Below are 25619 nucleotides of genomic sequence, written 5' to 3' on the forward strand. Positions count from 1 at the left end.
CCAGGAAAGGTGATGGCGACTGTTTTTTGAGATTCGTATGGGATGGTGCTCATAGAAAAAGGCAAAACTATTAACACGGAGAGTATTATGCAGCATTGCTGGAGCAATTAAACGATACTTTATTAAGGCCAAACATCCGCGTTTGACAAAGAAAAAGATGGTTTTCTATCATAATAATGCACTTGCTCACAATTTTTTGCTTCTGCAATTGCAGTAGCAAAACTTCATAAATTGCGCTTCGAATTGCTGCCACACGCATCGTACTCACCAGATTTAGCCCCCAGTGATTTTTTCCTGTTCCCAAATCTGAAAAAATGACTCGCTGGAAAAAAATACACTTCAAATACGGAGGTCATCACTGAGATAAACGCTTATTTTGAAGAGTTAAAAAAATTGTACTAAGTAAAGATCTAAAGAAGTTGGAATATTGTTGGTCTAAATGTATTGACTTACAAGGGGACTATGTTGAAAAATAAAAAAAATTTTCCAAATATGTTTTCTTTGTCAGGCCAAGAACTTTTCGAACTACTCTATGGATTCTAATAATTTCTAAAGAAAATTGAAACCTGAAAACATTCATTCTTTAATCTTTTTTTGGAAATTTTTACAAATTTAAAATACGACAAATTCTTAAAAATAGATTTGAGGATTTTTTTCACCAGGGATGTGCGGATGCTTCATTGATTTTTGTAGGTATATTGAAGTGCAATCCTTTTCGCAACCACTACAAAATCTCGAGGAGTAATATTAATACTTATTTTGATCATGAGAGAATACGAAGCTCGATTTTTTTTATAACATTAATTAAAAATTAAATTAATAAAAAAAATATCAGCAACAAATCTTTTTTATTTTATTGATCGAAAAAGTCGGTAAATCATGTTTATCATGTGCCAATCATTCAGGGAAATGTTTTCTCATCATTTCCTTATGGTTTTCTTTATAATTCTTATATTTTTTTTACAAACTTTATAACAGTCTGACAACAAACGATTTTATTTATAGAATTGTTTTATACATTTAATTTATCATATTATAATTCTTACATTTATACTTAATTACGTTGATTCGTATGTGCCCTATACATCTTTATATATTATCTTTTAACAAATGATTTTATTAAAATCCTATAGAAGAAAGAAAAGTATATATTTCTTCCCTGCATATATACTATCTCACTTTAACTTAAATACTGTTTCACTCTAAAATTTTAATCAAAGTTCGCGCGTGACTCCATTAATGTGAGATTAACTTAATCTCGGTTTAACTTACTATTTATTTCTTTTAATTCTAAAAATTAGAAAAAGATAAGAAATAAATTGAACACCGAGAGATTAAAATTAATCTTACATTGGTGGAACCGAATTTAAAATTAAAGTGAGATAGCATATATATATACATGGAGAAAATATATATATCTTTCTCATAAGTTTTTGAAAATCACTCGTGACCAGACTCTGTTACAGTCTCTAGTCTTCTTATAGTCTTCTTATGATTTATGATAAAACATTATAAATTATAAGAAAACTATAACACGCATTCTACAATGAGCCATTAATCATAAATCAGAAGTTAGAAGCTGGAAATTGACCAATCACAGTTGCCAATTTCCAACTTCTAACTTCTGATTTATGACTAATGGCTTATTGTAGAATGGCCATAAGAAAATTAGAGTTTAACAGAATTTTCTGCGATTTTCAAAATCCTCCTTATGTAGTCTTCTCTTTATGGTCTCCTCCTAATCTCCTCACGATCTCATGGTCTTCTCGTTGTCCTTGAAAATGACAAGCATCCTGTAGATACTCGACGTGCTCCGAATTTTTAAACTTCTCCGAGATTCGACGTAGAGAACCACTGCACGATCCTTGCGTGTCCATCACGTTGAAAATATGCTGCGGGCGCTGCAATTCCTGATTACGGCTCTGCATCTGTACGACGGACGGTTTCCGTCGGTCTCCATGCTCTTGGTGTTGCTGTATTGGTGCGCAGTCGGCGTCAAGCAACGCCAAGCGACGGACGTGGATGTGTGTCACCGACGAACGGTGCAGATCACCCCGGGGATTCTGTCAGCTAGTGCACTCGTGAGAGAGAAAGAGAGACAGTGAGATGTTCGGCAGCAAGAGAACGACGATCGGATGCTGGCTCATGTGGTGCTACATCTTCCTGACGTACCACGTGGTCAGCGAGACACCAGCCGATGTTAATGGTATGACACGATCGCCCTTTCAGACTAGAATGGATGAATCCATGCACTCCATGCGTATCATGAGAGAGATCGATACAGAGGGAGAGAAAGAGAAGGAAAGACAGGGAGACTGTCCACGGCAAGCTGATTCTGTCAAAAAATAACAAAAGTTTAAAAAGTTAACAATTAGGAGACAGCTAGAGGTAGATACAGATTCTGATGTACTTATTTGGACTGAGTATAAAACTCAGGTTGCATGTGAGTAATTAAGTTCCTGGGTCATTCATGTATTTTCTTCACTTGAAATGCAACAGTGTATCTTCAGTTATTTGAAGGTAAACAGAAGAAAAGGAAAGATAAGACGCAATTGAGATCAGATTTATTTGTCTGCATACAATTGTGCACAACAGAAATGAATTATTTCATAACTCTTTAATAGAATGTATATTGAATTATTAATGAAAAATTAATAAGAGAAAACTTCTTTCGATGCTCTTATTTGGACTAAATCTAAATTTTGGATGATTGTATGTGAACTGTCAATCTATCCTTATTACATTTTCACTCATATTACATTTTTTGCACTTGAAATGTAACAGTCTATTAAAAAAAGGAAAGTAAAATTAGAATTTAAAAAAATCAGATCTATTGTAATTATACATAACATGGATGAAGACTTTATATTTCATAGTTTTTTAATAGAATGTCTATATTAATGAAACATTAATGAAAAAGAGCTTTAATTTAAAGTCTAACTTCAGATGATTATTTGTGATCTATTAGATCTCTGTCGCGCTTATATTACACTTTCTTCATTCGAAATGTGATTATATTTTTAGGCAAATAGAAAAAGAAAAAGATATAAATGCAATTGAGAAAGCCAGATCTATTGCTTGCAATTGTGCACAATATGGATGCAAAATTATTCCTCAGCTCTCTTTGTATTATTAATATATCAAATATATTTTTCATTAATATATTATTAATAAAAAAAGAATATATGTATAGTTACGAAGTTTTCTATCAAAAATATATTATCAGAATCGTTTACAACGATAGTGAATAATGAAAAGAGAATTGAAGTTTCAATATCAAAGGATTCTTTGACGGATTCTTCCACAGCTCTCTTCTCTTTTTATTATTCTTTTAAAACCGGTGTTCCAAACACCCACTCGTCAGTTCAGATGGAAATTCTTTTGGAGAATCCTACCTTAATCACGACCGCATCTCTTCGATCTTTCTAAGAAAGCAGTCGCAAGCTTATTTACGACAGAAAATGAGACTTGAGTAATATGTATTTATTTATTATTTGGAAGGGAAAGTGGAGAAATAATCAACGTTCGTAGACCGCAGTTCGATTGGCGACGAGTTCGGCTCTTCTTAACTTCTCCAGGCGACGCGCCTGAAATAATACTTTATCTGCAAGACACACTTTATACAGCTCGTTACCTTCACTAACATCAGCTTAAAATGCTAACTACATAATAATCCTGGAAAATTTTACGCACTGTTTGCTATGAAACAAAAGTTTTAAATGTATAATTGTATTTAACTTTATAACGGTCGTATGTTTGATTAATTGAATTTTTGGAAACAATTTCCGCAAATAAATGTTGAGTCGAAGAACAGTCAAGAAAGGGGTCACAAAGGCTATCTACACATGATCTCAAGTCGAATATATATCTCATTGCGTAATCACCTTCTAATTGCTGCTTGAATGATTATAAACGCTGCTCTTTAGTTTTATCATAATAGCATGAACACAATAACGTCTGTTATATTAAAACAAAATGCGTCTTCTATATGATTCATGCGTAGAAATATAATTTATCATTCAAGTCTCTCAATGAGGATTGAATGATATAATGAACACGTGACGTGATCGTTTCGTTTATGGAACGTGAACTAATTTAATTAATTCGATTCCGTTCTTTTGGCATGCCACTGGATCGGTTCTTATCATTACATTTCCGGCGTTGCTCATCGCGCAAGCAGAGACTCGAGAGATACTCTAATTATTATAAATTTTTTTATTCAGCGACGTTTTATAATTCGTTAAATTAACGCTAATCGTTTATTTCAATTGATATAATTACTAGATCATTTCATCTTATCATTGACAGCATTCAGCGGAATAAATAACTTTGTAACTGTTGTAAGATTTTTTAATATGATTAGTCTTGCTTCTATATAGGTCCTCACTGAATCTAAATGTAATACATACTAATCATATTAAAAAATATTACGATAGTTGCAAAGCTGCATTTCTGCTGACACAGCTATTAACACATTGTACGCATTTTTAATTTTACAATTTTCTTGTAAATCATTCCAAGGAAGCTGTTATTTTAACAGTTTTCTTTTTTCTTTAATCACCTTTGAAACGAAGCTTTTTGCTCTGAAAGCGCGTTTCCTCAAATTTCCATGGGTTCTGCGTTCTAAGAATATCTCGTGTTGCTTGCGTAAGTATATATCGACAGCTTAGTAATACAAGCGCTGGAGACGCGTGTTCTCTCTCAATACAGCCAGCGTGTGTGCTGCGGCTGTTATGGGCGCTACTTCTCGGCATGACATCACGAGTTTGGTGTAATGTAAACGAGTTCACCGGCTGAGTGAACAATGAAGGAATCGATATATCGTAGTCCCGATGCAAAAGGACGGTTCATCCTCGAGTATCGCTCGCAATAATTCTTTATCAATCTGCTTAATCTTCTTTCCTGTATGAATTTAAGCTCTTTAACAAGACAAAGAAAAAATTTTTGTAAAGCTATAACAATTTCTGTATGTTGTATACTCTTTGACAAAAGAAGTTACACACAAATTTAGATAAAAAGTCATTATTTCAGAAACGTTGACGGATACAGCAAAATGTCACAAGACTCTTTCAATTCTTTTCAATGAGATCTGTGATAAAGATGTTATATATTGAGCGATATCTATCAATAAGAAAACGATCTCAACGTTTAGACCTATGCGTAACTTTTTTTGTTAAAAAGTGTGTTTTCAATTATCATGTTCTAATTCTTCATCTCGCAATTAATTATAACATTATTTTTTAGATGTCCTGGTATTTACCGTTGCTTCCAACGAAACAGATGGCTTCAAAAGGTACCTGAGATCGACCGAGATTCATGGATTTCATGATAAATTGAATGTCCTTGGTCTAGGCGAGCCTTGGAAAGGCGGTAACGTTGTGCGTTATGCCGGTGGTGGATACAAAATTAATCTCCTCAAAAAAGCCTTGGAGGATTATCAAAATGATGAAAAGAAGATTATTTTGTTCACTGATAGGTAGATACATCCTTCTGATAATATGGAATATTTCAACAATATTGTAGCAACATTGAAACATTCTAGTAATATTATAAGAGTTGCAATGTTATTGCTGGAGTGTCCATATGAACTATTCTGTTACTGCAGAGAAGATATTTTATAATGTATATATTTCCTGCTTTTAGCTATGACGTTATATTTCTTGGCGATCTATCCATCATCGTCGAGCGTTTCCTGGATACCGACGCTCGAGTCTTATTTTCCGCGGAGGCGTATTGCTGGCCGGATAAATCTCTGGCAACTCAGTATCCGCCCGTATCAAGGGGCAAACGATACTTGAATTCCGGTGGTTTCATCGGTTATGCGTCTGATGTGTATAAGATCTTAGAGACCGCTGTTATCAAGGATGAAGACGATGATCAGTTATTCTACACGACCGTATATCTGCAAGATGAGCTTAGGTTACGGTACAAGATCAAGCTAGATCACAAATCTGAGATATTTCAGAATCTCTACGGTGCGGTAGGTAAGAGCAAGCGGAATACGCAACAAAGAGCGTCGATATACAGTAATTGTATTTTATTCAATCAAATATATCAAAAATAAATTTTGTCAGATGTTTGCTACAAATTTTGTCGATCAAATTTGATTCACATTCTGTTATATCATTCGATGTTAGTGACAGATATACAACAAAAATCTACTCACGTAATATGAGAATAAATTGTCAGCAAAAACTCTGCAAGCTTGTTGACAGCTGACAATTTGCTGCAAATTGACTACAAAAACTAAAACTGGCGAAAGTTTTGCTTGGTTTATGTAGAAACTGTTTTGGAGATCTTTGGGTTTGCCGACAATTTCCCCTCATATTATGTCAGCAAACTTTGTCGGCAAAACATAAGCAAACACAGTTAACGCCAATTTGTTAATATTTTTGATTGAATTTGTCAGCAATCTATAAGCAATTGCTAACATTTTGCTGACTGGATAGTTATCATCATTATTGTCTTTTACAGCCGATGTAGAGCTCAGATTCAAGGGAGAAGAGGCTTATCTTCAAAACATCGTTTACAACACAGTGCCCTTGGTGCTTCATGGCAACGGACCCAGCAAGCTGGTCTTAAATTCCTTAGGCAATTATCTGGCCCGCGCTTGGACGCCGGATGAGGGGTGTTTGGCATGCTGGGACCAAACCATTGAACTCGACAAGATCAAATCGAAAACATATCCGGTTATTTTAATAGCCATTTTTATCGAGCGTCCTACGCCGTTTCTAGAAGAATTCTTCCGAGCTATCTATCGTCAATACTATCCAAAGTCGAAGTTACATCTGTTTATTCACAACAATGTTCCCTATCACGAAGACGTGGTGGATGATTTCTTTGAGAAGATTGGCCAGGAATATCTGAGCGCGAAGCGAATATTGCCGAGCGACGATGTCAGCGAAGTTGACGCGAGGAAGTTGGCAATGTAAGCAGAACTCATAACTCTACGAATATAAAGCACAGACTTTTATACCCGCTTACATCTAGTAAATTTGAAGGTAAAATGTGAAGTTGGTAGCTATATTTACTGAAGGATAATATGCAGTAAGAATATGTGATTTAATCTAAATAAATAAAAGATAATTTTATAATTTTAAACAAAAATATTGGAAAATGGCTATAACATGTTGCATACGTAATAAAATTAGATTTTTATTCAAAAACTACTAAATATAACGATATGAGTTTATTATAAAGATTCGGTATAAAATACGGTCCATAATACATAAAAGTCTGTGATTTAAAGATTTGAGACGTATTACACTATTTAACATTAGAACGAAGGAACGCGTGACATTTATAGGAATGCTAAAAAACGATCTGTTTCAGGGAGCATTGCTTATTGAAGGAGTGTTCCGGATATCTGTCGATCGACGCAGTTGCGCATCTGGACAATGAGCATACGTTGAAGTTACTGGTGGAACAACAGAGAGGGATCGTCGCGCCCTTGCTCATACGTCCATTTAAAGCGTGGAGCAATTTCTGGGGCGCCATAACGGATGATGGATTTTACGCACGGAGCTTCGATTACATGGAGATAATAAAAAATGAACGCAGGTAAAGCGAAACATACAAATATCAATCTTCTATATTTTTCGCTTGAACTACAATATGTACGCATAAAGAAAAGGAAGCGTCGATTATTATTATTCTAGATAGACGCCGATTTCAACGCTGCGCTTCGATAAAATCGAGAACAATTTCTCGCATTCCGGATTAAGACAATTTTAGTCTCCTTCTGGAAGTCGTACAATATCGTTCTAAATCTTTTTTTTTTTTTTTTAGGGTCTATCGTAAAAAGTTTACGTGTTACCTGGGCTTTATATGTTTTCTTATCTAATTGTACGTGTTTGTTTGCGATCTGCCATACACTCGCACTAATCGAAAGCGATGGAGAAGTCAGTCTTGAAAGACCTTCGATCGATGCTGTACATATTATCCGCCGTGCACTCGTAGACCCCCGCATCCATTTGAGTAGCAGGATCGATCTCGAGTTTCGATTTCACTTTGTCAGGACCGACTTGCCACTCGTGTATCTGCAGAGAATGAAATGTCGTTAGTAATGATCAAATATCAAGCCACTATTGATTGTAAATGCAACTCAATTGACTGCTTTTTGCAGTTCCGCAGTTAATAATTTTATATTGTTGCTTTTTACATTGAAAATGTGCATATATTCACATGTAGATAGTGATGCGTGTAAATCTCGGCGCCATCCTTGAACCACGTAACATGCGGACGTGGATTGCCACGAGCAACGCAGAGGAAAGCTATTTTGTGTCCCAGGACGTACTCTAGATCGAAATGCGACGCTAGAAGTATCTTGGCTCCCTAAAAGAAATTACTAGTGATAATAACTAGTGAGAAAGTTACATTGAAACTTTAGATTAAATTGAGACAATGATTTCTTTCTTATTGCATTGCATTTAAAAAAAGAGACAATGATAGTAATCATATAAATAACAATTTATTTAAGTTTTATATCAGAATTAATATGCATAGTTGAATAAATTATCTTGTAATTATTCAACTATAAAATAATTTATTTAACTACATTATGTATATTAATTCCACATAATATAAAACTTATATAATTGTCATTTATATAATTGTTATTGTCGTTATTGTCATTATGTTTTTCTCTGAATTGATAAACCCTAGAGTAGTGCAAGAACGAAAATGTTCCTCTCGAGCAATCGCTTTTTTTACGTACGTTATTATTGTTGTAATACTGATCGCTTTCCGGATCGCGATACTTTCCGGTAATGGGCAATCCGATTTGCACACGGGACTTGCTCCTGCTTCTTCCTCGTCCTCTTCTACCAAGTATCTCTTGACAATTGAGCAATAATATACCCAGCAGGATTAGCAACAGCATGGAGCGTGACATGATAATCTAATAAGAGTGGAACATTACACATAATACCTTACGCGATTTTTCAAATTTACAGATTCGTATGTTGCTCGTATGTTGCCTTGATTTTGGATCGAAATGATCCGCAATTAACACAAATCGAGATTAAAATCTTGTTATTATGAGATTATAGAAAGACGCGGAAGATGCTAAAATTGTCGCCTGATGTTATTATTTATTGCAGCGGAGATAGACTGAGGATACTCACTGTACGTTGTAGCGTTCGTAGATCACACGGAACTCCGATGTAACTGACAGTCACCTACTCATTACTCCCCTAGTGTCCTCTCGCATCTATTACAGACTTATATGCAGATAATGTATGTCGGGCTATATGCACAGCGGTTATTCCTTTGCACTACATGATCGCCATCAATTCCTATCAAATATGCAGAGCGCTTATCCATTAATTTAACCATTTGTCCATTCCTTCCGGATGACTCAGATTTCCGGTACAATTGCAAGTGACTTTTAAATTAGTTGTCTGCGACGCGTCTTAATTAAAATTTGCAACAATACGTCACGCGTATTCAAATTCAAGAATTAAAACCGGAAAATGGAAGCTGTATAGAGGAGAAATAACTGTAATTATTATACACAGCGTTCGTATAATATTCATGCAGATTGTTTATTTCACACTGTGCTACAAATTGTCGCAGTCATTGGTGGCGACGTAGCGAAGTACGCCCTTCCATGCCACTGTCGCGCATTGCAATTGCCTTGTTAAATTTGCAGTGATGGACCATTTTCGATATATTCCTCGCGTCACATATCCCCTTATAACAGTCAATCATGCTTTAACGAATTGGGGGGAACCATTGGATTTGTTTTCGTACCTTCGCACGTCCGTTGATGATCCAAAAGAGGTCCGTTTTGTTCATATCAGAAGGAAAAAGATAAATTGTTATGACCTTAATTTTTACGTCGCTGACGCCACGTAGAAAGTTGGATTAATTTCTTAAATATCACGACCGCCTTCTGGGGAGGGTAGAAAAGCACTAACAATAACATAACATCAGTGTTAAAATTTTGTACTCAACAACGTAACTGTTATGTAACAAATACGTAATATTTATATTATTGAATGTAAAATTATAATTGATGTTGTTACTAGTTTAATGGGTTGTCTTCCTTATTAATTTGGATCAGAGCTTTATCAAGTATATAAACTAAACTAACTGCTTATCAAATAAAAATCTATCATGTAACAAATCAATAACAAACTGTCTATATCTATTTTCACACAGGATATTAGTTGTTCTAATACTATGGCAATCGCAGAGCTATCCATCAGGGAAAACGTTCAATACGAGATCATGACGTAATCCGTTCTAAAGCCTCTGCGATCGACGGCATACTGATTGTCCGCCTGGCACTCGTAATATCCGGCGTCCTTCTGCGTCGCAGGATCGATCTCCATTTTCGACTTTATCGTGTCATTACCAACAGGCCACTCGTGCACCTGGCAATTCAAACGATCTCCAGATTCTCGCGATTATCCGAGAAACCAATTTTCCATCTTTAACAGTGGACTTCTTTTAGGGAAGACCAGTCCCAGATCTTAATTGTGGATTAGCTTACCTGAAAGAATTTATGATGGTACAGCTCGATCCCGTCTTTCAACCAGGTGATCTCCGGTCTTGGGACACCGATCGCCATGCAGAAGAACGTAATCTTTCTGCCCAGCATGTAGTCCAGCTCGAAGTGGGATGCCTTCACGATCTTGGCACCCTGCGAAAGACCCGAGAAATGGTATCACTAGATCGTGGCACAGATACACAAGATACACATCCATCGTCAACTCACATCCTTGTTCTCATAATAGTGCGTACTCGCAGGATTTCGATTAGGTATCAGGATGTGCATTCGCGAGCCGAACAGTCTTCCTCGGCCGCGGCCTCTCCCTCTACCACCGCCGCCCTTCGCCGCCTCTGTGCTTATCATTAGGGCCGCTAATAGAAGCAAATAGAGCAGCCGGCATCTCGTCATTTGATCTATAACCAGAATGAACTAGAGAAACTTAGACGACTGAAGAGTAACCAACAACGCACGCGGGCCTTGTCACGAGCACTTTATATACCTTATCGCGAACTCATTTATCACTATTATATAGTATTACCCACTACTCTTTTTATATGTATATATATTACATTATAATGTTATATCGATTCGCGGTCGTGAGAAATTCGATGATGAGATCAATGAATCGCGTTCCGCAGGTAATAATGTGCCAATTTACAATGTAATCGCAGCGCAACGCAATTCATCAATGTGCACAAAGAGCATTTCGCTATTCTTACCAGGAAGATACGGAGGACTTGGCTGATCTCTGGCACGAGCGTATTACGGATCCGCTAGGTCCTACCACCTAAAATACGAATGAAACCACGAGGCGACGCGCGCAGTCACACGCTGATGTACTGAGTTATGAATCTCAATTGGATAATTATGCATAACTCATTGCCAAGTATGTTCAACGGCCAATCGCGGCTACCACTGCGATCACCTTACAAAACACTTAAGCGACGACCTCCGGAAAACAAATGCCATCGTGCCCAGCCGTGGGGCAAACAAGTACTCTCTGCTAGTTGCGCTCGTTGTACGCCTTCTCCGAAGCGCTCCTCTGATATGCAATTTGCCGAATCACGTTGATGCCTGTTTCAGGGGACTGTGGAACGTGCCATTCGTCAGTAACTGCTACTTGATCAACGCAACGATTATAGCAAACAAGGCGACCCGGCCAACCTACGAGGCTGGCGACCTGGACACGGAGATGGCATTCGCCCATGGAAATCGACAGCGGGGCCTGTTTATGTACGTCAATAACCGACTCGAGTTTGGCCATCTCGTCGATCCCGATACCTACGACATCCGACTCACCTATCCGGACATATACCAGATCATAGAAAATAAGCTGGATTGGGAGAAAAGATACATTCATTCGAATTACAGTGAGAATTTTAATCCCGACAACAAGCCGATACAGGTAAAGATGATTAGCCGTAAAGAATTTCTCTTAATTATTATCTACTTCCTGTTCAACTTGATTTTTTTGCAGCCATGTCCGGACGTCTATTGGTTTCCCATTGTTAATCTCAGGTTCACCAAGGAGCTCGTAGGAATCGTTGAGACTTTTGGACAATGGTCGGATGGAACTAATCACGTAAGTTGAGAGAAATATTCCTTATGAGTCTTTTATCGTCAATTAGCTTAATAATGTTATTAGAATTCTAGTACTGTGCGATTTACTTTCTTGGCAGGATCCACGATTGTCGGGTGGCTACGAAAACGTACCAACCCGCGATATTCACATGAACCAAGTTCAGTACGATCAACAATGGTTGTATTTCTTGAAAGAATACGTTAGGCCGTTGCAGGAGTTCATCTTCACTGGCTACTTTCACGATGTAAGATTTATTTATATTCACTGATCTTTTTAGGATCCTCGACTGGAATCCGGATACGAAGCGGTACCAACCCGTGATATTCACATGAATCAAGTCGGTCTCCAGGACGCCTGGTTAAAGTTTCTAAAAGATTATGTCAATCCCTTGCAAGAACATGTCTTTACAGGATATAATGACTACGTAAGATTTTGAAATTTGGGTATATGGAAGGGATCTTAATTCGCACAGATCTCACAATGGTACATGCACTCGCTAAACGCACACGGTTTAATTAGCTAGGTTGTACCGCTTCGTAGCAAGTGATTGGGATCTCTGTATTATATGTATGTAGATTTTTGAATTAAGGAACAATAATAACTTAAGACCCTTCCCTCCCCTAAGTAACATTCGATTGATATTTTAACTGAGATTTGATGAAAGTTTCACTGAAATTTATGTCGATTTTACACCGCTGTGCATGTTATTTGAGAACCCAAACAGAACAACAGGTCACAATAACATCAAAATAACGTTAAAATAAATCATGACTAATAAAAAATATATTTTTAATAATCATTTTGGAGTCATTTTGACACAGTTTTGATGTCATGCTTTTTGTTCTGTGCTTGGGAAATGTATCAATCAAAGTTGCTGTAAATCATTTTACTTAGAACCATATGTTATATTAATTTTATGTCGGCAGCCACCACGGTCCCTCATGAATTTCGTTGTGAGATATCGCCCGGACGAGCAATCATCCTTGAGGCCGCATCATGATTCTTCGACCTATACCATCAACATCGCCCTGAATCAAGCGGGAGTGGATTATGAAGGCGGTGGATGCAGGTTCATCCGATACAATTGCTCGGTTACCGACACGAAGCCAGGCTGGATGCTGATGCATCCTGGAAGACTGACGCACTATCACGAGGGATTGCTAGTGACTGCGGGCACACGTTACATCATGATCTCTTTCGTAGATCCGTGATAGAATCCTACTGTGAATCTATAAACTGTAATCATTATTAAAAAATGTACTGCCACTGTATCAAGAATGAAAAGTATCAAAAGAAGAGAAAGCTAGCGCGCGGTATCAAAAAGAATCGTAATTTCTACGTGTTCATTATTGTTGTCGACGTCAATTGCTACTGATGGACTGAATAGTGCATTTAACAGATGTGTGAAAGCTGCTTATATATATATATATATATATATATATATATGTATATGTATATATACATATAAAATCAATGTATTATTTTTATACTCTGAAAATGCATACTCGTGTTTTTCATAGTTAGCAATATTGCCAATTTATGAGAGATGATAAAACTGGAATATGTATATTGTGCAATATTCATTGACATCTGAATGACCAGTTCTTTCAGTATACATAAATAGAAATTAATAATAAAATTTATAATAATAAATGTTATCAAATATAATGAATATCATATTAATCATGTTAATATTTTTCAGCTATTTTTTAGCCGAAAGGAAAAGGATTTTAAATCTCTTCAAGTTCAACATTTTTGTTTTCCATTTTCTATCATATATCTATTATATAATTTTTCAATATGTTACAATATTAGGAACATTAATAGGATAAATAATTAAAAATAACGTCACCGAATAGCAAATTTTCAAAAATTGATTTTAATTACATCCCTGCACATTTATTTACAGAGTAAAAAACGTACCTCTGTGCCAGAATTAATCGCGACAGTACACATGTCACTTGTGCAAAACTAATATAATTAAAGCCATTGTTATTTTCACTATGAAATAAGTACTCATACTTGAATTCAATTGAACTTGTTACACGGATTTTAACGCGGATTTAATTCTTTTAACCATTCATTATATTGCTTTTTTTATCTTATTAAATTGTCCGGAATATAATGTGTAATGTATTCCATCAAAAGTTAATCTTAAAGCACTCTCGGTTTTCAACCACATGCATTTAGCGCCACTTGTATGTGTATGTATATATCTATCAATTCTAGAATGCTATGCGGTTTAAAATAATTTAAAATGCAGCGTAAGTAAAAAGCGAATTAAATGTAATATGTTTATGCAAAATACGTTTCCACCAAATCTTCTGTCAAATCTTCTAGCCACATCAGATATCTGGTAATCACGAATGCTATAAACTTAAATTCACAATAACGTTTAATTTAACTAAGTCTTATTTACAGTTTTTGTTCGCTTCATAGAAAAAAATGGTTATATATATTATATTCATTTCAGAAACCAGCTCGTTTCAATTCATTCAACTGATGCGCCAGTTTCTCTTCCTTGGTTCGCCTAGCTTGACCCAGCTTCCGGCACTCTATGTACGTGCTGAGAAAACGCTCGACGTCGATCTTCCGGTTGAGAAAATCTTCGGCAATCTGCTCACTCTCTTCGTGGCTCTCGTCTGCTGCTTGTCTCAAACATTCTTTTATGTGATCCGGCGTAAAAACCTCGGATAATTTATTGTATCGTTGTATGAGATGGTCATATCTAGCTTTCAGTGCTGCCACTGTTTTCACCTTATCTGCTACATCAACTTGCAGCTGCTTCAGTTCGGGTTCTTTGGCTGCATTAGCTTCTACGAGAAGAGATACAAATTTATTAATAAGCAATTAAATAGATAAAGATTAAACTGCAGGTCTGTCCAAAACTTAGCTTGTGAGTTAAACGTTCTCCGTCTCATTGAGTGAGACAGAAAAAGGATAGATATTAGAGCAGCCAGTCAATAGACTAAGTTCTAACATCTATTGTTTTTGTTTTCTCTTTTTGTCTCAACGAAATAATGAAGGGGAAGCGTTTAACTTTAAATTTTAACTTTCCTCGCAAGTTTAGATAGGATTAATAGAAATGACAGAAGTTTTTCTGCGATTTTAACATTTCAATAGTAAAGATATTTATATTTCTGTTCTTACCGGCAGTTTTTTCAACCCAATCCATAGCATCTTCGATCGCTGCATTTATATCTTTAATTTGGGAATGTTTTTCCAGAAAGTCATCCAGCTTATCGTCATCTTCGCTGAGCCTCTTTAATTCCTCATTAGTTAAATTGTTTAATTCGGGAAATATTATGCTTTGCGGCGCTTTCGTCTGCGATTGATTCGGCAACAGCTGCTGATAGTTCGCATTCGCATAATGCGAATTTAGGTAAGGCGTGCTGTGCTGATCTGAGGTATACCGCGTGGGCGTAGAATTTTGAAGCGCACTGCTCCTCGAATTCGTAAGATACGGTGAGTGATGCGATGTACTGCCGAATGATTTCGAAGTCGAGACATACGTGTGACCGGAGTTTGTATAGTTGTAATTATAAATGCACGTGTTCGCATTGGAGGACGACAGATGTGGAAACTGCGTCTTATAATATGAATTGAATGACGTCGATGGAATTTCGACAGGATACTGCTGAAGCGAGTAAGACGGCGAGTTCCTTCCTTGCAGATCTGTAATAACACATAAAAAGTATTTCAATGAATATAGAAAAATATAAAATCGTTTTTACATAAAGTAATTACAAGAAATAAAGTAATTACAAGAAAGAAAGTCAAGATGAGCGATAAAAAGATGTCGAATAAAAATAAACAAGTTTTATTTTAAAATAAATCGTGATGGGACAATTTTGATTTATTGAGTTTTCTTCAGCCAAATCAAAATAAATAAATCATAATGTTTAAAATATAGCCATATGTGTGAATACAAAATTGAATGATAATTAAAAAATATAAAAAAGAAGAATAAAAATTAGAAGATCATGTCAACTTTACTCAACAATAGAATAATCTAATAAAAGTGACAAACATTATGTCAAACATATAAACACATTTTATTTTTAAATGTAATATAAATATAAAGTAAATAAAATAATTGTTGCATGTTAAAGTATTTCATTATATCGATGCATAACAGAACAGGTGAAATAGCGATACCTGGATGAGATTTACTAGAACCAGGTGAAATATCCTCTAACAACTGTGGCGGATTCTTGCTGAATTCTCTGATAATAGCTTGGACGACCCGACCGAGATCACTGTGTACTGAAAACTGCCGTAATAACAAGAGATTTATTATCTCAAATATACAAAAGACATTGAAATAAAATACATAAATGAAACATAAAGAATAATATATGTATATAATACATATTTTTATTGAATTAACTTATTAAAGGTCTATTAGATTAAAATTAAACAATCAAATTAAAGGATTAAAATATTAAATGCAATCAATGAAATCTGTCTATTCTTTTTAGCTGAACTTCTCGTGCATAATTCATCTTTTCTCTTTTTCTCTTTAACGTAAAAAGAAAAAGGAAAATGATAGATCATGTAAGAAGTTTAATGAAAAAGAATAGATCTTAAATTACAAATAATTACAAATGCTAATTACAAAGTCATAATAAATGATAGAAGTGTTATAAAAAATGATATAAGTGTGTCATATAAGGATATAAGTAATAAGTTTAATATATATTATATCTCTTTTTCTTAACACTTCATTATGACTTGTTTGTAACTTAGTGTTTATTATTTAACTAACATTAAAACTTAACTTAATTCATAGTCCTTTAATTATATTATTTATATATTTTTGTACCATAAGTTTTCTATATAAATTTCTCCGCTTACATTGAGTAATCCTGGTGCACTGGTAATTTCACTATGCTCATTACACCAGGGATGGCTTATCGGTGGGGAAACTCTAAGTACTGGCTTCTCCAATGGAAAATTTGGCGACAGGGAAACCATAATAGCCATTCGTCTTTCGCCAGCTTGAAATTCCACCTGATAGTCCACATTTTCTCTGAGTTCTATCACACTGCAAGACATTTATTGCATTATACTTCCCGCAGACACTTGCGGCCAGTAAAAATCTACGAGACCAATTGTGACCTTGAGCCAGCATTAATCTTAATGTTATTAGCTTAGCATTCAAAATGTCATTTGCGAGATGTAAGACAATGACGCAAATGCCATTTCCAGGAAAAAAATCTTGGAAGCGATTGCTACTGTCATAATGGGAGGAACTCGTGACCATTTCCGATTGCATCGAGAGAACACAGCGCTACAGCGAAACGAGCAATCTAATTGTTTTCGCAATATAGGTAGCCATTCGTAGGACAATACCGAGCATAATATCGACGATAATATGGCTCAAGTGAGGTTAATGAGAGAGGTTACAACGGGGGGAGAGGAGGGGGGGAAGAGGAGCTCCTGCGACGACGACGATGACGAGAATTCACCCTTACTTGTCGTTAAAGATTTTCAGAGTGTCGATTTGCCGTTTGCGTTTAACCGCGATATTCTCGATTTCCCCACGGAATATTCGCGATATCATTTAAGTGCCTGGATTTCCGATAGATCTCTCATCCGCTTGATCGTCGTTCCTGTCAACGCGACCATCCAGCAGAACAGCTGTTTTAACCTCGTCACACTTCACGTAGAAGGACAGAAGAGTCTGAGCCTGAGCGAGAATACGAAGCTCGCTTCAGTTCGGTTACTAGTTGCGCTGTCAAACGGCGCCACTGTCGCCTTCTCGCGTTAACCAGAACACAAAAATAGTGCGAAAGGGAGGGGGGAGAGAGAGAGAGAATAGAAAGGTTAGAAAGAGAGGAGGAGATTAAAGAGAGAAAAGTAAGAGAGAAAGAGTTGACTAAAGAGAGAAGTTATAGAAAAAGAAAGAGAAACCAGAGAAAAAGAGAGAGAAAAAAAAGGTAATAAGGAGAAAAGTAAGAGAGAGGTTAGAAAGAGAGAAGAAAGTTAATGAGAGAAAAGTCAGAGAAAGGTAGAAGGAAGACATAAACAAAAGAAGAGAGAAGATAATAAGAGAAGCTAAAGATAGAAAGAGAAAGAGAGATTTTGTCAGCTAAGTACTATCGCCTACTTCGTATTTATGAAAGTGAAAAATAGGAGTCAGCAAGAGAGAGAGAGAGAGAGAGAGAGAACATCCAGTCTACTCTTCAAGGCGATCTCAAGGTCCTAATTCGAAGGTGGAGTTCTCTATGTTCATGAAACGTCCACATTGAACTACATTGCTACATTTCTGAATTCTCCGTAGATAACATTTTATATATTTTATATATGTTGATTTCACGCTACATTCGGAGCATTGCTCAGCATTGTTATAAGAACTCACACGTCAAGATCGTGTCAAGCAGGAGATGTTAATTTATCCGCGATTATCGTTCCAATATTGACAATATATGCCAGAAAGAAAATAGCACGATATATCGCTTTTGTAATATATAAAAAAGATTCTCTGACGTGAAAATTGCGTCTTTTCGGAATTTTGCGGAACAATTAGATTATCAGTAGATTAATTTTTCTTGAGAAGAACACAATCGGATTTGAAAACTATCAGACCTCTCTTACGTTTTGTTGGCGCAAGAAGGACTGTCTGTCCCAGCGGGCTTTATGAGCAAGCAGGATTCATTCTATAGTTAGATATAAGTGTCTCCCTAAGCGCTTACAACAGCTTACATACAGCTTTGTTTTCCCCAGAAATTCGCAGTGGGCCGAAAATAAACACGGAACCGGCGTGACGCCGGGAACAGACGTCTCCTTTGACGCGATCGTAGTGCTTGGAAGACTCAGGAATCACACCATGTCGTCCCTCGTGCAGATAGACGGCAGTTTGGGCGAGGGTGTAAGTATATATGAAACAGAAAATCCTCTAAATATTTAATTTTAATTTCTTTAAAATTAAACACATATATACTATATTTTAAATACAATATACATGTTTTTATATCTTGAAAAAAAGGAGTGGTACTTCAAAGTATTTTATTATCTATGTGTCTTGGATTTGTTTAATATTATGATATATCTTGTCTTCTGAAATATTTCGTATAATATTTAATTTGTGTTACATCTGTCAATGTTGACAGCTGCATCTTTCACTGTCTCTCTCTTATTATAGATGTATTTATATTTTGATAACAAACAATACTCCAAAATATTTTATTGTACATGTCATTTGAATTTGTTTAATGTTATGATATGACTTATCTTCTGAAATATTTTTTACAGTATTTGTGTTACATCTGTCAATGTTGACAGCTACATCTTTCATTCTCTCTTTTTAACATAATAGATATGTTATAAATCTATAACATATGTCTTATAATGAGCGAATAGTGCTCTGAAATATAATTTTATTATCTGTCTTTTGGATTTAATTGTTTAATGTTACAATATGTCTTGTCCTTTGAAACACTCTTATAGTATTTAATTTATCTTTCTATGTTGTGACTACATCTTTCATTCTCTTTTATCCCTTTTCACGTTATAAATTACTGCCTCTTAAAAAAAACACGATATCTATAATAAACAATAATCTTAATTCTTCTTTGAAGGGTGGACAAGTGTTACGAATTGCTCTCAGCTTGAGCACGCTCTATGGTATCCCCATCGAAATCGAGAATATACGTGCTGGAAGGCCCAAGCCTGGTCTCGCGGCACAACATTTGAAAGGTAATCCAAAAATAGAAATCAATATTTTATATTCGATTATGTGATAAAAAATTCTATTATTATAGGTGTGGAACTTGTTAAGGAGATGTGTAATGCCCAAGTCAGAGGTGGATACATAGGATCGACACGTTTGGAATTCCGTCCGGGTCCACTAAACAAAACCAAGAGAACGTTTGTAGCAGACACAAAAACTGCTGGATGCATTTGCTTACTGGCGCAAGTAGCACTGCCATGTGCCCTCTTCTTTCCATGTAACGATACGATCACGCTCATCTTTAAGGGTGGAACGAACGTTCCTATGGGGCCACACATAGAATATATGACAGAAGTATTCAAACCATTGCTGAACAAATTCGGAGCAAACTTTGATTTCGTAGTTGTGAAGAGGTATATGCACTCAACTTATTGTACCTGATGTTAAATTTACGGCTATATTGTTCTATTTATACTAAAATTAATGATAAATGGAGGGGATATTATCCAAAGGGAGGAGGCGAGGTACATTTACGCATAAAACCGATCAGTAGCTTAAACGCGATTACCTTAATTGATCTGGGAAATCCTCGAGGAATAACAGGATGGTCTTATGTGGCTGGATCAGTTCACATAAATGTATGTATCACCTCGATTAAACCTACAAATGAATTCTCCTAGTAAATTTTGAATTAATTATAATACATGTTTCATAGGAAGCGCATACAATGGCCAATGATGCCAAAGCAATTTTAACAAATAAATTAGTGAAAAGTAACATTCGAGTACCACCAATTACGATTGAAGCTTACAGAGAAGACAGAGCAATGGCTGTTGGAAACGGCTCTGGTATTAAGTAAGAAAGTACTATATTGAAATTTTTTTCCTATTCTTTTTAATTTCCTGTTCTTTTTAACTTCCTACTGAACTATCTTTTCTTTTTTTTCCTTTAACATGAAAAGAAAGAAAACAAAGATAAATCGTACAAAAAATTTAATTAAAAGAACAGGCCTCTTATTTCATTAGATACAGATAAAAAAATTGATGACAGAAATGTAAAAATAAAATAAATATTAGTATAGTGTGTAACACCAGCACGGGATGCGTTCTCGGCGGCTCCGGATTAGGTTCCGGAAGACAAGAAGGACCGCCGGCAGGTGAAACAGCAGCTAACGAGATTTTAAAGCCACTCCTGGCAGGGGCGTGTGTTGACGAACATACGCAGGATCAGGTAAGCGCGTAGCTAGTTTGAAGAGATACCTTAACTTTTTCAAATTAATCAAATTAATGCGTTATTTATTACAGATGATAATTTTAATGACATTGGCGAAAGGTACTTCGCAAATCAAAGTCGGAGATAAGAAGCTCACTTGTCACACGGAAACTGCTATGCAGGTTGCAGAAATAATGTTGGGTAAACGCGGACTTCGCTTCAACTTGTCAAAAAGTGCCGAAGATGGGGACACTTCATCTTATATTTTGGAATGTCAGGGATGTGGGTTGATTAACGATAATGTGGTTAAACAATGAACATATGATGTTTTATATTTATCGTTGCGCACATGTTTTGACGTAAGTATTATGTCGATCAATTGGCTTTCATATTTGCCATTATTAAGTAAATTGCAACGTCGACATTAACATTCACATATACTTTCAAGAGAATTTTGTAAGAAGTTGAAGTCGTTTAAGTAATACAGTTCATTAACAAACATCATTATATATACAATGTGCTATGATTTTCTGTGTGCTAAATCATGATTATTTGTTTAATGTACTGTATCCTAAAATTAACACATCAAGCAAAAAGTTTTCAAACGAATACAAGCTTATCTCGCATAAAAAATGACCTTTTGTTACATACACACGCTACTATACATACAGGATGATGTAACATGTACTGAAAGTGCGTTCTGATTTTGAAATGAGCCATTTACACACACATTCGTCACTTATGATTTTAGAGGAATTGTAAGGCAACAACATTATTCTTGTTTAGATCTGAAAAACGGTTCGATTGCCCGTAGGAACTCCTTTTCGAAGATTTCGCATGAGAAACGATTTACAGATGACCTAAAAAACCGAAAAATCGATATATAAAAAAATCTTTATTTCACAATATTAAAGAATTATAAAATATCCTTGATCTTACCTGGCTGCAATTCTAATAGCATTTCGAACCTTTGGAGGCATTTGTATGATGGACGCTATTACTTTGGCATATTCCATTTCATCTTCTGCTAAAAAACCATTTACACTACCCATTCGTGTTTCTATGATGTCTGCTCTAAAATTAGAATATTTTTTTAAAGTAAAATTTTTATTAGAAAACTTTACGAGTCAATTACATGGCTGAGCTGTCGGCTTTCGTGATCGCAATTTTATTGAATTAAATGGAAATTATAATTAATTAGTAATTTTAGCAAATGAGTGGTCTCTTATATGTCTGACGTCCAATTCTGGTTTGTTATTAATATTTGAGCATTAAAGCGACAATGTAAGCTTTAAGTAAAAAATTGACAAATCACAATCGAAGGATATGAGGAAAATTATTGATTATGATTGATTAATGGCTTGAAGCTTAAGTTTTATGCCATAAAATCACAAAGCTTAAATTTTACGCTTTAAAATCTCATTGTAGACGTCGCTTAAGATTGCCGAGAGAAAGGTTGTCGCGAACCTGCGATTACGACAAAGTTGTACCGCACTTGACAATGTGATCACAAATACTGAGCCAAGTATATACCTCGGACCACCGGAAGAATGGGCCACCATAATTAATCCCGCCGCCATGCACTCCACGATGCCGATACCAAAATGTTCATTCCACATTGTATGCAGACCAATCGCTCCTTTTTGCATCTCGGACACAAGTTCCGAGTATGGTACATTCAACTTGAACTCAACGTTTTTGTCTAAAGCCAAGTGTTTAGCCAAATCTTGCATATCCTTAACGCGTCTTTCGTCCTCGGCGTCTCGACAGGAACCAATACAGACTAACTTGACCTAAATAGTATTAAGTTTAGAATACATCTGGAGTATTTAGAATACATCTATTAAGATAAATCATTAACTCACCTTCTCCCAGACTTCCTCCTTAAGAATAGATCTTAATTCGAACATCACCCTCAACATGAGTGGATGATTCTTCTCCGGCCTGAATTGAGCGATCGCAATTATGCGTATGCATTTATTCTTTTCCTCATCGCTGAGAAGTGGCAGTCCAATCAGATGCTCCACACTACATGGGGGATACACTCGATGCGTCTTCAGTGGACATTTCCAGATAGTATTGATATGCTCTTCGGTCCACGAGGAATTTACAATCACGATGTCGGCGCAACTACCAACCAATCCGTACAACTGAAATGTTCTATTGTGGAATAACTGTTTGAAAAAACTCGTCTACTTTTTCCTCACAAAATAATTATTCGAATTTGTATACTTACATATGCGAATAATTTATAATAAAGGAATTTCCCTCCTGAAAGCAATGGATTTCTAGCGATGATCCTTCGATTATTGTGCGCGACAACTCTCTTGTAGACGTACTTCAACATATCAGTTGAAATAGTGGGATAGTGCGTATACGATCCGACTAGGCAACCACCGATGTATTTAAACAATGGATATGTAAACGCATAACCCATCGTGTCGATGTATATGTCTGCGATTTGTACAAGTATTGTATAACTATGTGTTATTTGTATCTACTTTTATGTATTTTTGTTAATAGAAACTATAAAATAGTACAAATATTATATTTAACCCGTAACAAGAACACATTTTTTTGTGACATTATAAAAGAACATGTGAGTCTTTGGGATTCATTGAAGTTTCCTGTTATTTATTTTCTTTAAGAATTGCAACATTTGAACTTAGTATAAATATAGTACAATAATTAGTCTATACGAATAGAACAAAAGAATGAAAAATAAAATTATTCCAAACCATTATACTATTTAAAAATTAGGAAAATGTCCTGTCATCAGAATCTGTATGTTCTAGTTACAGGTTAAACAATCTATTACATCACCTGGTGTAAGATTGTTTAACGCTTCGATACCCAGATAGACGGATCCCAGGCTTTGTCCCAGAAGTGTGAAATAAGGATATGTAGAAGCCTCCACCCATTTTCGCCCATGCAAATAGACGAATTCGATATTTGGTTGCAATTTCATATTAAATGTCTTTTCAGTTTGGCTGAGAATCTTTTCAGGGTCTGCATCAAGATCGCCAGTGTATATAGCTATGTGTATGTCAGGATATCTAAAAGTGTTCAATACACAAGATAAAAAATATAGTGGGTTTCCATTTGGTGATACTAGTTGACATCATTCTATCTCTCTTGACATTCAGTAAGTAACAAATATAGAATGATACTTGTTTTTCGACTTGTGTCATCAAATGATAAGCATCTAATGTGAATAACAGTGCAACAAATAATCTCAGCTTCGATGAACAGATCACAAGTGCTTTTGATATCAAACATTCTTAATATGAACTTTACAAAAATGTTATTTTGGCACATACTTGGTCTGTATAGCATGAACCGCAGCCCAAAGTACTCTCTCGCCTCCTCCACCTGCATTGCAGTATGGATGAAAAATACCGACAACTGTTCCAGTCTGTTGTCTCTCCTCGCGCTTCTTTGAGTAAAACTTTCTCCATTTTATCAACAGAATTGGCAAAAGAACAAGTATACAGAATATTTTACATAGAGCAATTAATAACAGCATGTTTACGAATAGGATTATGGGTGTCCTACAAAGATAAAGTTGTATTAAATAGATATATTTATCAATATACATTATCATAAAGATCATAAAGATACAATTTCTTGCTCGATATTATAGAATATCACTACATAAGCAAGACTTTTACAAATATAATATAAAGCTGGTTAAATTACATGGCAGTCGGTACAAATGTTGCAACTGAGAATAGTCATTCATTCCTTAGACAAATAATCTCATTTAACGAGAGATAAAAATTTAATTATTCTAAGATAACAATGAATAAAAAACAGACGACAAAACTATGAATATATAGTTGCAAAAAATTAATTAATATAAAACATACAAGGCTTTTACAAATATAATCTGAAACTAATTAAATCAATAAATGAATTTTGAGACTAAGCGCAAAATTCTTCACATCGAATAAGAGTCTATTTTTAATAAGGTACAATAAAAAAAACGGATAACTAGTCGTAAAAAATATTCTTAACGCTAAATTTACAGTTACACACCATGCAGAAGATCGCATTAACGAGCTGCTAACGAGCGGTATCTCTTACATTAAGAAGTAAAAAATCATGTTCGCGACCACTCTGCACGTGGTATTGTTTGCCGAACTTGTTAGAACTTGCCAACGTGTAATATAACTTCGTGGCGGTCCTCAAATGGATGATCCCTCGTGAGCGGGGAATTAACCTCACAATAGTCACAGCCACACTTATGTCGCGCGAGAACTAAACTAACCTCACTAACTGCGAGAAGAGAGAGAGAACATATATTTCTCCTCTTTTTTTCACCTTAAATATAAGTACGTCGATGAACGCAAGTGAATATTTATCTTTGTGAGGAATGTTCGATCTTCCGTCGATAATTGATAAATAATGTTGTCTTGCTCGCAAAAAATATATGAAGGAGAAAAAGAGGAGAAATAGATATCAAAAATAAAGTGCGAAGAAGTGCAACTTTTGTTGCATTCGAATAATTGTTAAATCAAGATTAAAGTTCATAATCTCCACTGATGTAAAACGAGCAATTCTCTAAATTCAAATAATGATCAAATTTTCATGATAACAACATAATATTGTATTCTTATAATTCTTTTATTTTTCCAATATTTAATATTTAT

At 35.5% G+C, this 25619-nt stretch overlaps 6 protein-coding genes and 1 long non-coding RNA gene across 14 annotated transcripts; 2 read left to right on the forward strand and 5 right to left on the reverse strand.

Annotated features, from left to right (window-relative positions):
• Nucleotides 1-1966: 1966 nt before the first annotated feature.
• On the forward strand, nucleotides 1967-13943 carry Plod (procollagen lysyl hydroxylase). Its single transcript, XM_011052354.2, has 9 exons — nucleotides 1967-2206; nucleotides 5245-5476; nucleotides 5644-5984; nucleotides 6475-6928; nucleotides 7333-7560; nucleotides 11582-11903; nucleotides 11976-12080; nucleotides 12178-12324; nucleotides 13007-13943. The coding sequence occupies exons 1-9, from the start codon at nucleotides 2107-2109 to the stop codon at nucleotides 13289-13291; spliced, it is 2214 nt and encodes a 737-aa protein (XP_011050656.1). The 5' UTR covers nucleotides 1967-2106; the 3' UTR covers nucleotides 13292-13943.
• Nucleotides 3469-5238, reverse strand: LOC105143838 (uncharacterized). The gene is made up of 2 exons (XR_845803.2): nucleotides 4562-5238; nucleotides 3469-3587 (listed from the first exon to the last, which is right to left on the reverse strand). It is a non-coding gene; the product is annotated as an uncharacterized LOC105143838 (long non-coding RNA).
• LOC105143837 (immunoglobulin domain-containing protein oig-4) lies at nucleotides 7574-9285 on the reverse strand. The gene is made up of 4 exons (XM_011052352.2): nucleotides 9126-9285; nucleotides 8717-8899; nucleotides 8185-8334; nucleotides 7574-8039 (listed from the first exon to the last, which is right to left on the reverse strand). Exons 2-4 carry the CDS (start codon nucleotides 8891-8893, stop codon nucleotides 7881-7883), a joined length of 486 nt encoding a protein of 161 aa, XP_011050654.1. The 5' UTR covers nucleotides 8894-8899; nucleotides 9126-9285; the 3' UTR covers nucleotides 7574-7880.
• On the reverse strand, nucleotides 9933-11377 carry LOC105143836 (immunoglobulin domain-containing protein oig-4). Of its 2 annotated transcripts, none has more exons than XM_011052350.2 (4): nucleotides 11218-11377; nucleotides 10724-10911; nucleotides 10499-10648; nucleotides 9933-10379 (listed from the first exon to the last, which is right to left on the reverse strand). In XM_011052350.2, exons 2-4 carry the CDS (start codon nucleotides 10904-10906, stop codon nucleotides 10221-10223), a joined length of 492 nt encoding a protein of 163 aa, XP_011050652.1. In that variant the 5' UTR covers nucleotides 10907-10911; nucleotides 11218-11377; the 3' UTR covers nucleotides 9933-10220. The 2 variants fall into 2 exon arrangements, with proteins under 2 accessions (XP_011050652.1, XP_087268038.1); XM_087411912.1 differs by having other exon boundaries at nucleotides 10724-10927; nucleotides 11218-11367.
• On the reverse strand, nucleotides 13944-17799 carry Vsp37A (Vacuolar protein sorting 37A). The gene is made up of 5 exons (XM_011052355.2): nucleotides 17558-17799; nucleotides 16938-17127; nucleotides 16239-16353; nucleotides 15231-15755; nucleotides 13944-14896 (listed from the first exon to the last, which is right to left on the reverse strand). The coding sequence occupies exons 1-5, from the start codon at nucleotides 17644-17646 to the stop codon at nucleotides 14550-14552; spliced, it is 1266 nt and encodes a 421-aa protein (XP_011050657.1). The 5' UTR covers nucleotides 17647-17799; the 3' UTR covers nucleotides 13944-14549.
• A 61-nt stretch (nucleotides 17800-17860) lies between these two features.
• Nucleotides 17861-23535, forward strand: Rtca (RNA 3'-terminal phosphate cyclase). Of its 6 annotated transcripts, none has more exons than XM_011052359.2 (8): nucleotides 17861-18298; nucleotides 18810-18954; nucleotides 19664-19781; nucleotides 19847-20168; nucleotides 20252-20393; nucleotides 20471-20610; nucleotides 20832-20985; nucleotides 21060-21471. In XM_011052359.2, the coding sequence occupies exons 2-8, from the start codon at nucleotides 18913-18915 to the stop codon at nucleotides 21282-21284; spliced, it is 1143 nt and encodes a 380-aa protein (XP_011050661.2). In that variant the 5' UTR covers nucleotides 17861-18298; nucleotides 18810-18912; the 3' UTR covers nucleotides 21285-21471. The 6 variants fall into 6 exon arrangements, with proteins under 6 accessions (XP_011050661.2, XP_087267989.1, XP_011050662.2 ...); XM_087411863.1 differs by lacking the exon at nucleotides 17861-18298 and adding an exon at nucleotides 18345-18362; XM_011052360.2 differs by lacking the exon at nucleotides 17861-18298 and adding an exon at nucleotides 22396-23535 and having other exon boundaries at nucleotides 18373-18954; nucleotides 21060-21326.
• Nucleotides 21274-25560, reverse strand: Alg11 (ALG11 alpha-1,2-mannosyltransferase). Of its 2 annotated transcripts, none has more exons than XM_011052356.2 (8): nucleotides 25054-25560; nucleotides 24288-24518; nucleotides 23791-24023; nucleotides 23204-23421; nucleotides 22833-23117; nucleotides 22501-22760; nucleotides 21907-22041; nucleotides 21274-21827 (listed from the first exon to the last, which is right to left on the reverse strand). In XM_011052356.2, exons 1-8 carry the CDS (start codon nucleotides 25071-25073, stop codon nucleotides 21740-21742), a joined length of 1470 nt encoding a protein of 489 aa, XP_011050658.1. In that variant the 5' UTR covers nucleotides 25074-25560; the 3' UTR covers nucleotides 21274-21739. The 2 variants fall into 2 exon arrangements, with proteins under 2 accessions (XP_011050658.1, XP_011050659.1); XM_011052357.2 differs by having other exon boundaries at nucleotides 25006-25560.
• Nucleotides 25561-25619: the final 59 nt, after the last annotated feature.

This window comes from Acromyrmex echinatior, chromosome 1 (genome assembly GCF_024713525.1).
Source record: "Acromyrmex echinatior isolate Ae372 chromosome 1, ASM2471352v2, whole genome shotgun sequence".
NCBI classification, from domain to species: Eukaryota; Metazoa; Arthropoda; class Insecta; order Hymenoptera; family Formicidae; genus Acromyrmex; species Acromyrmex echinatior.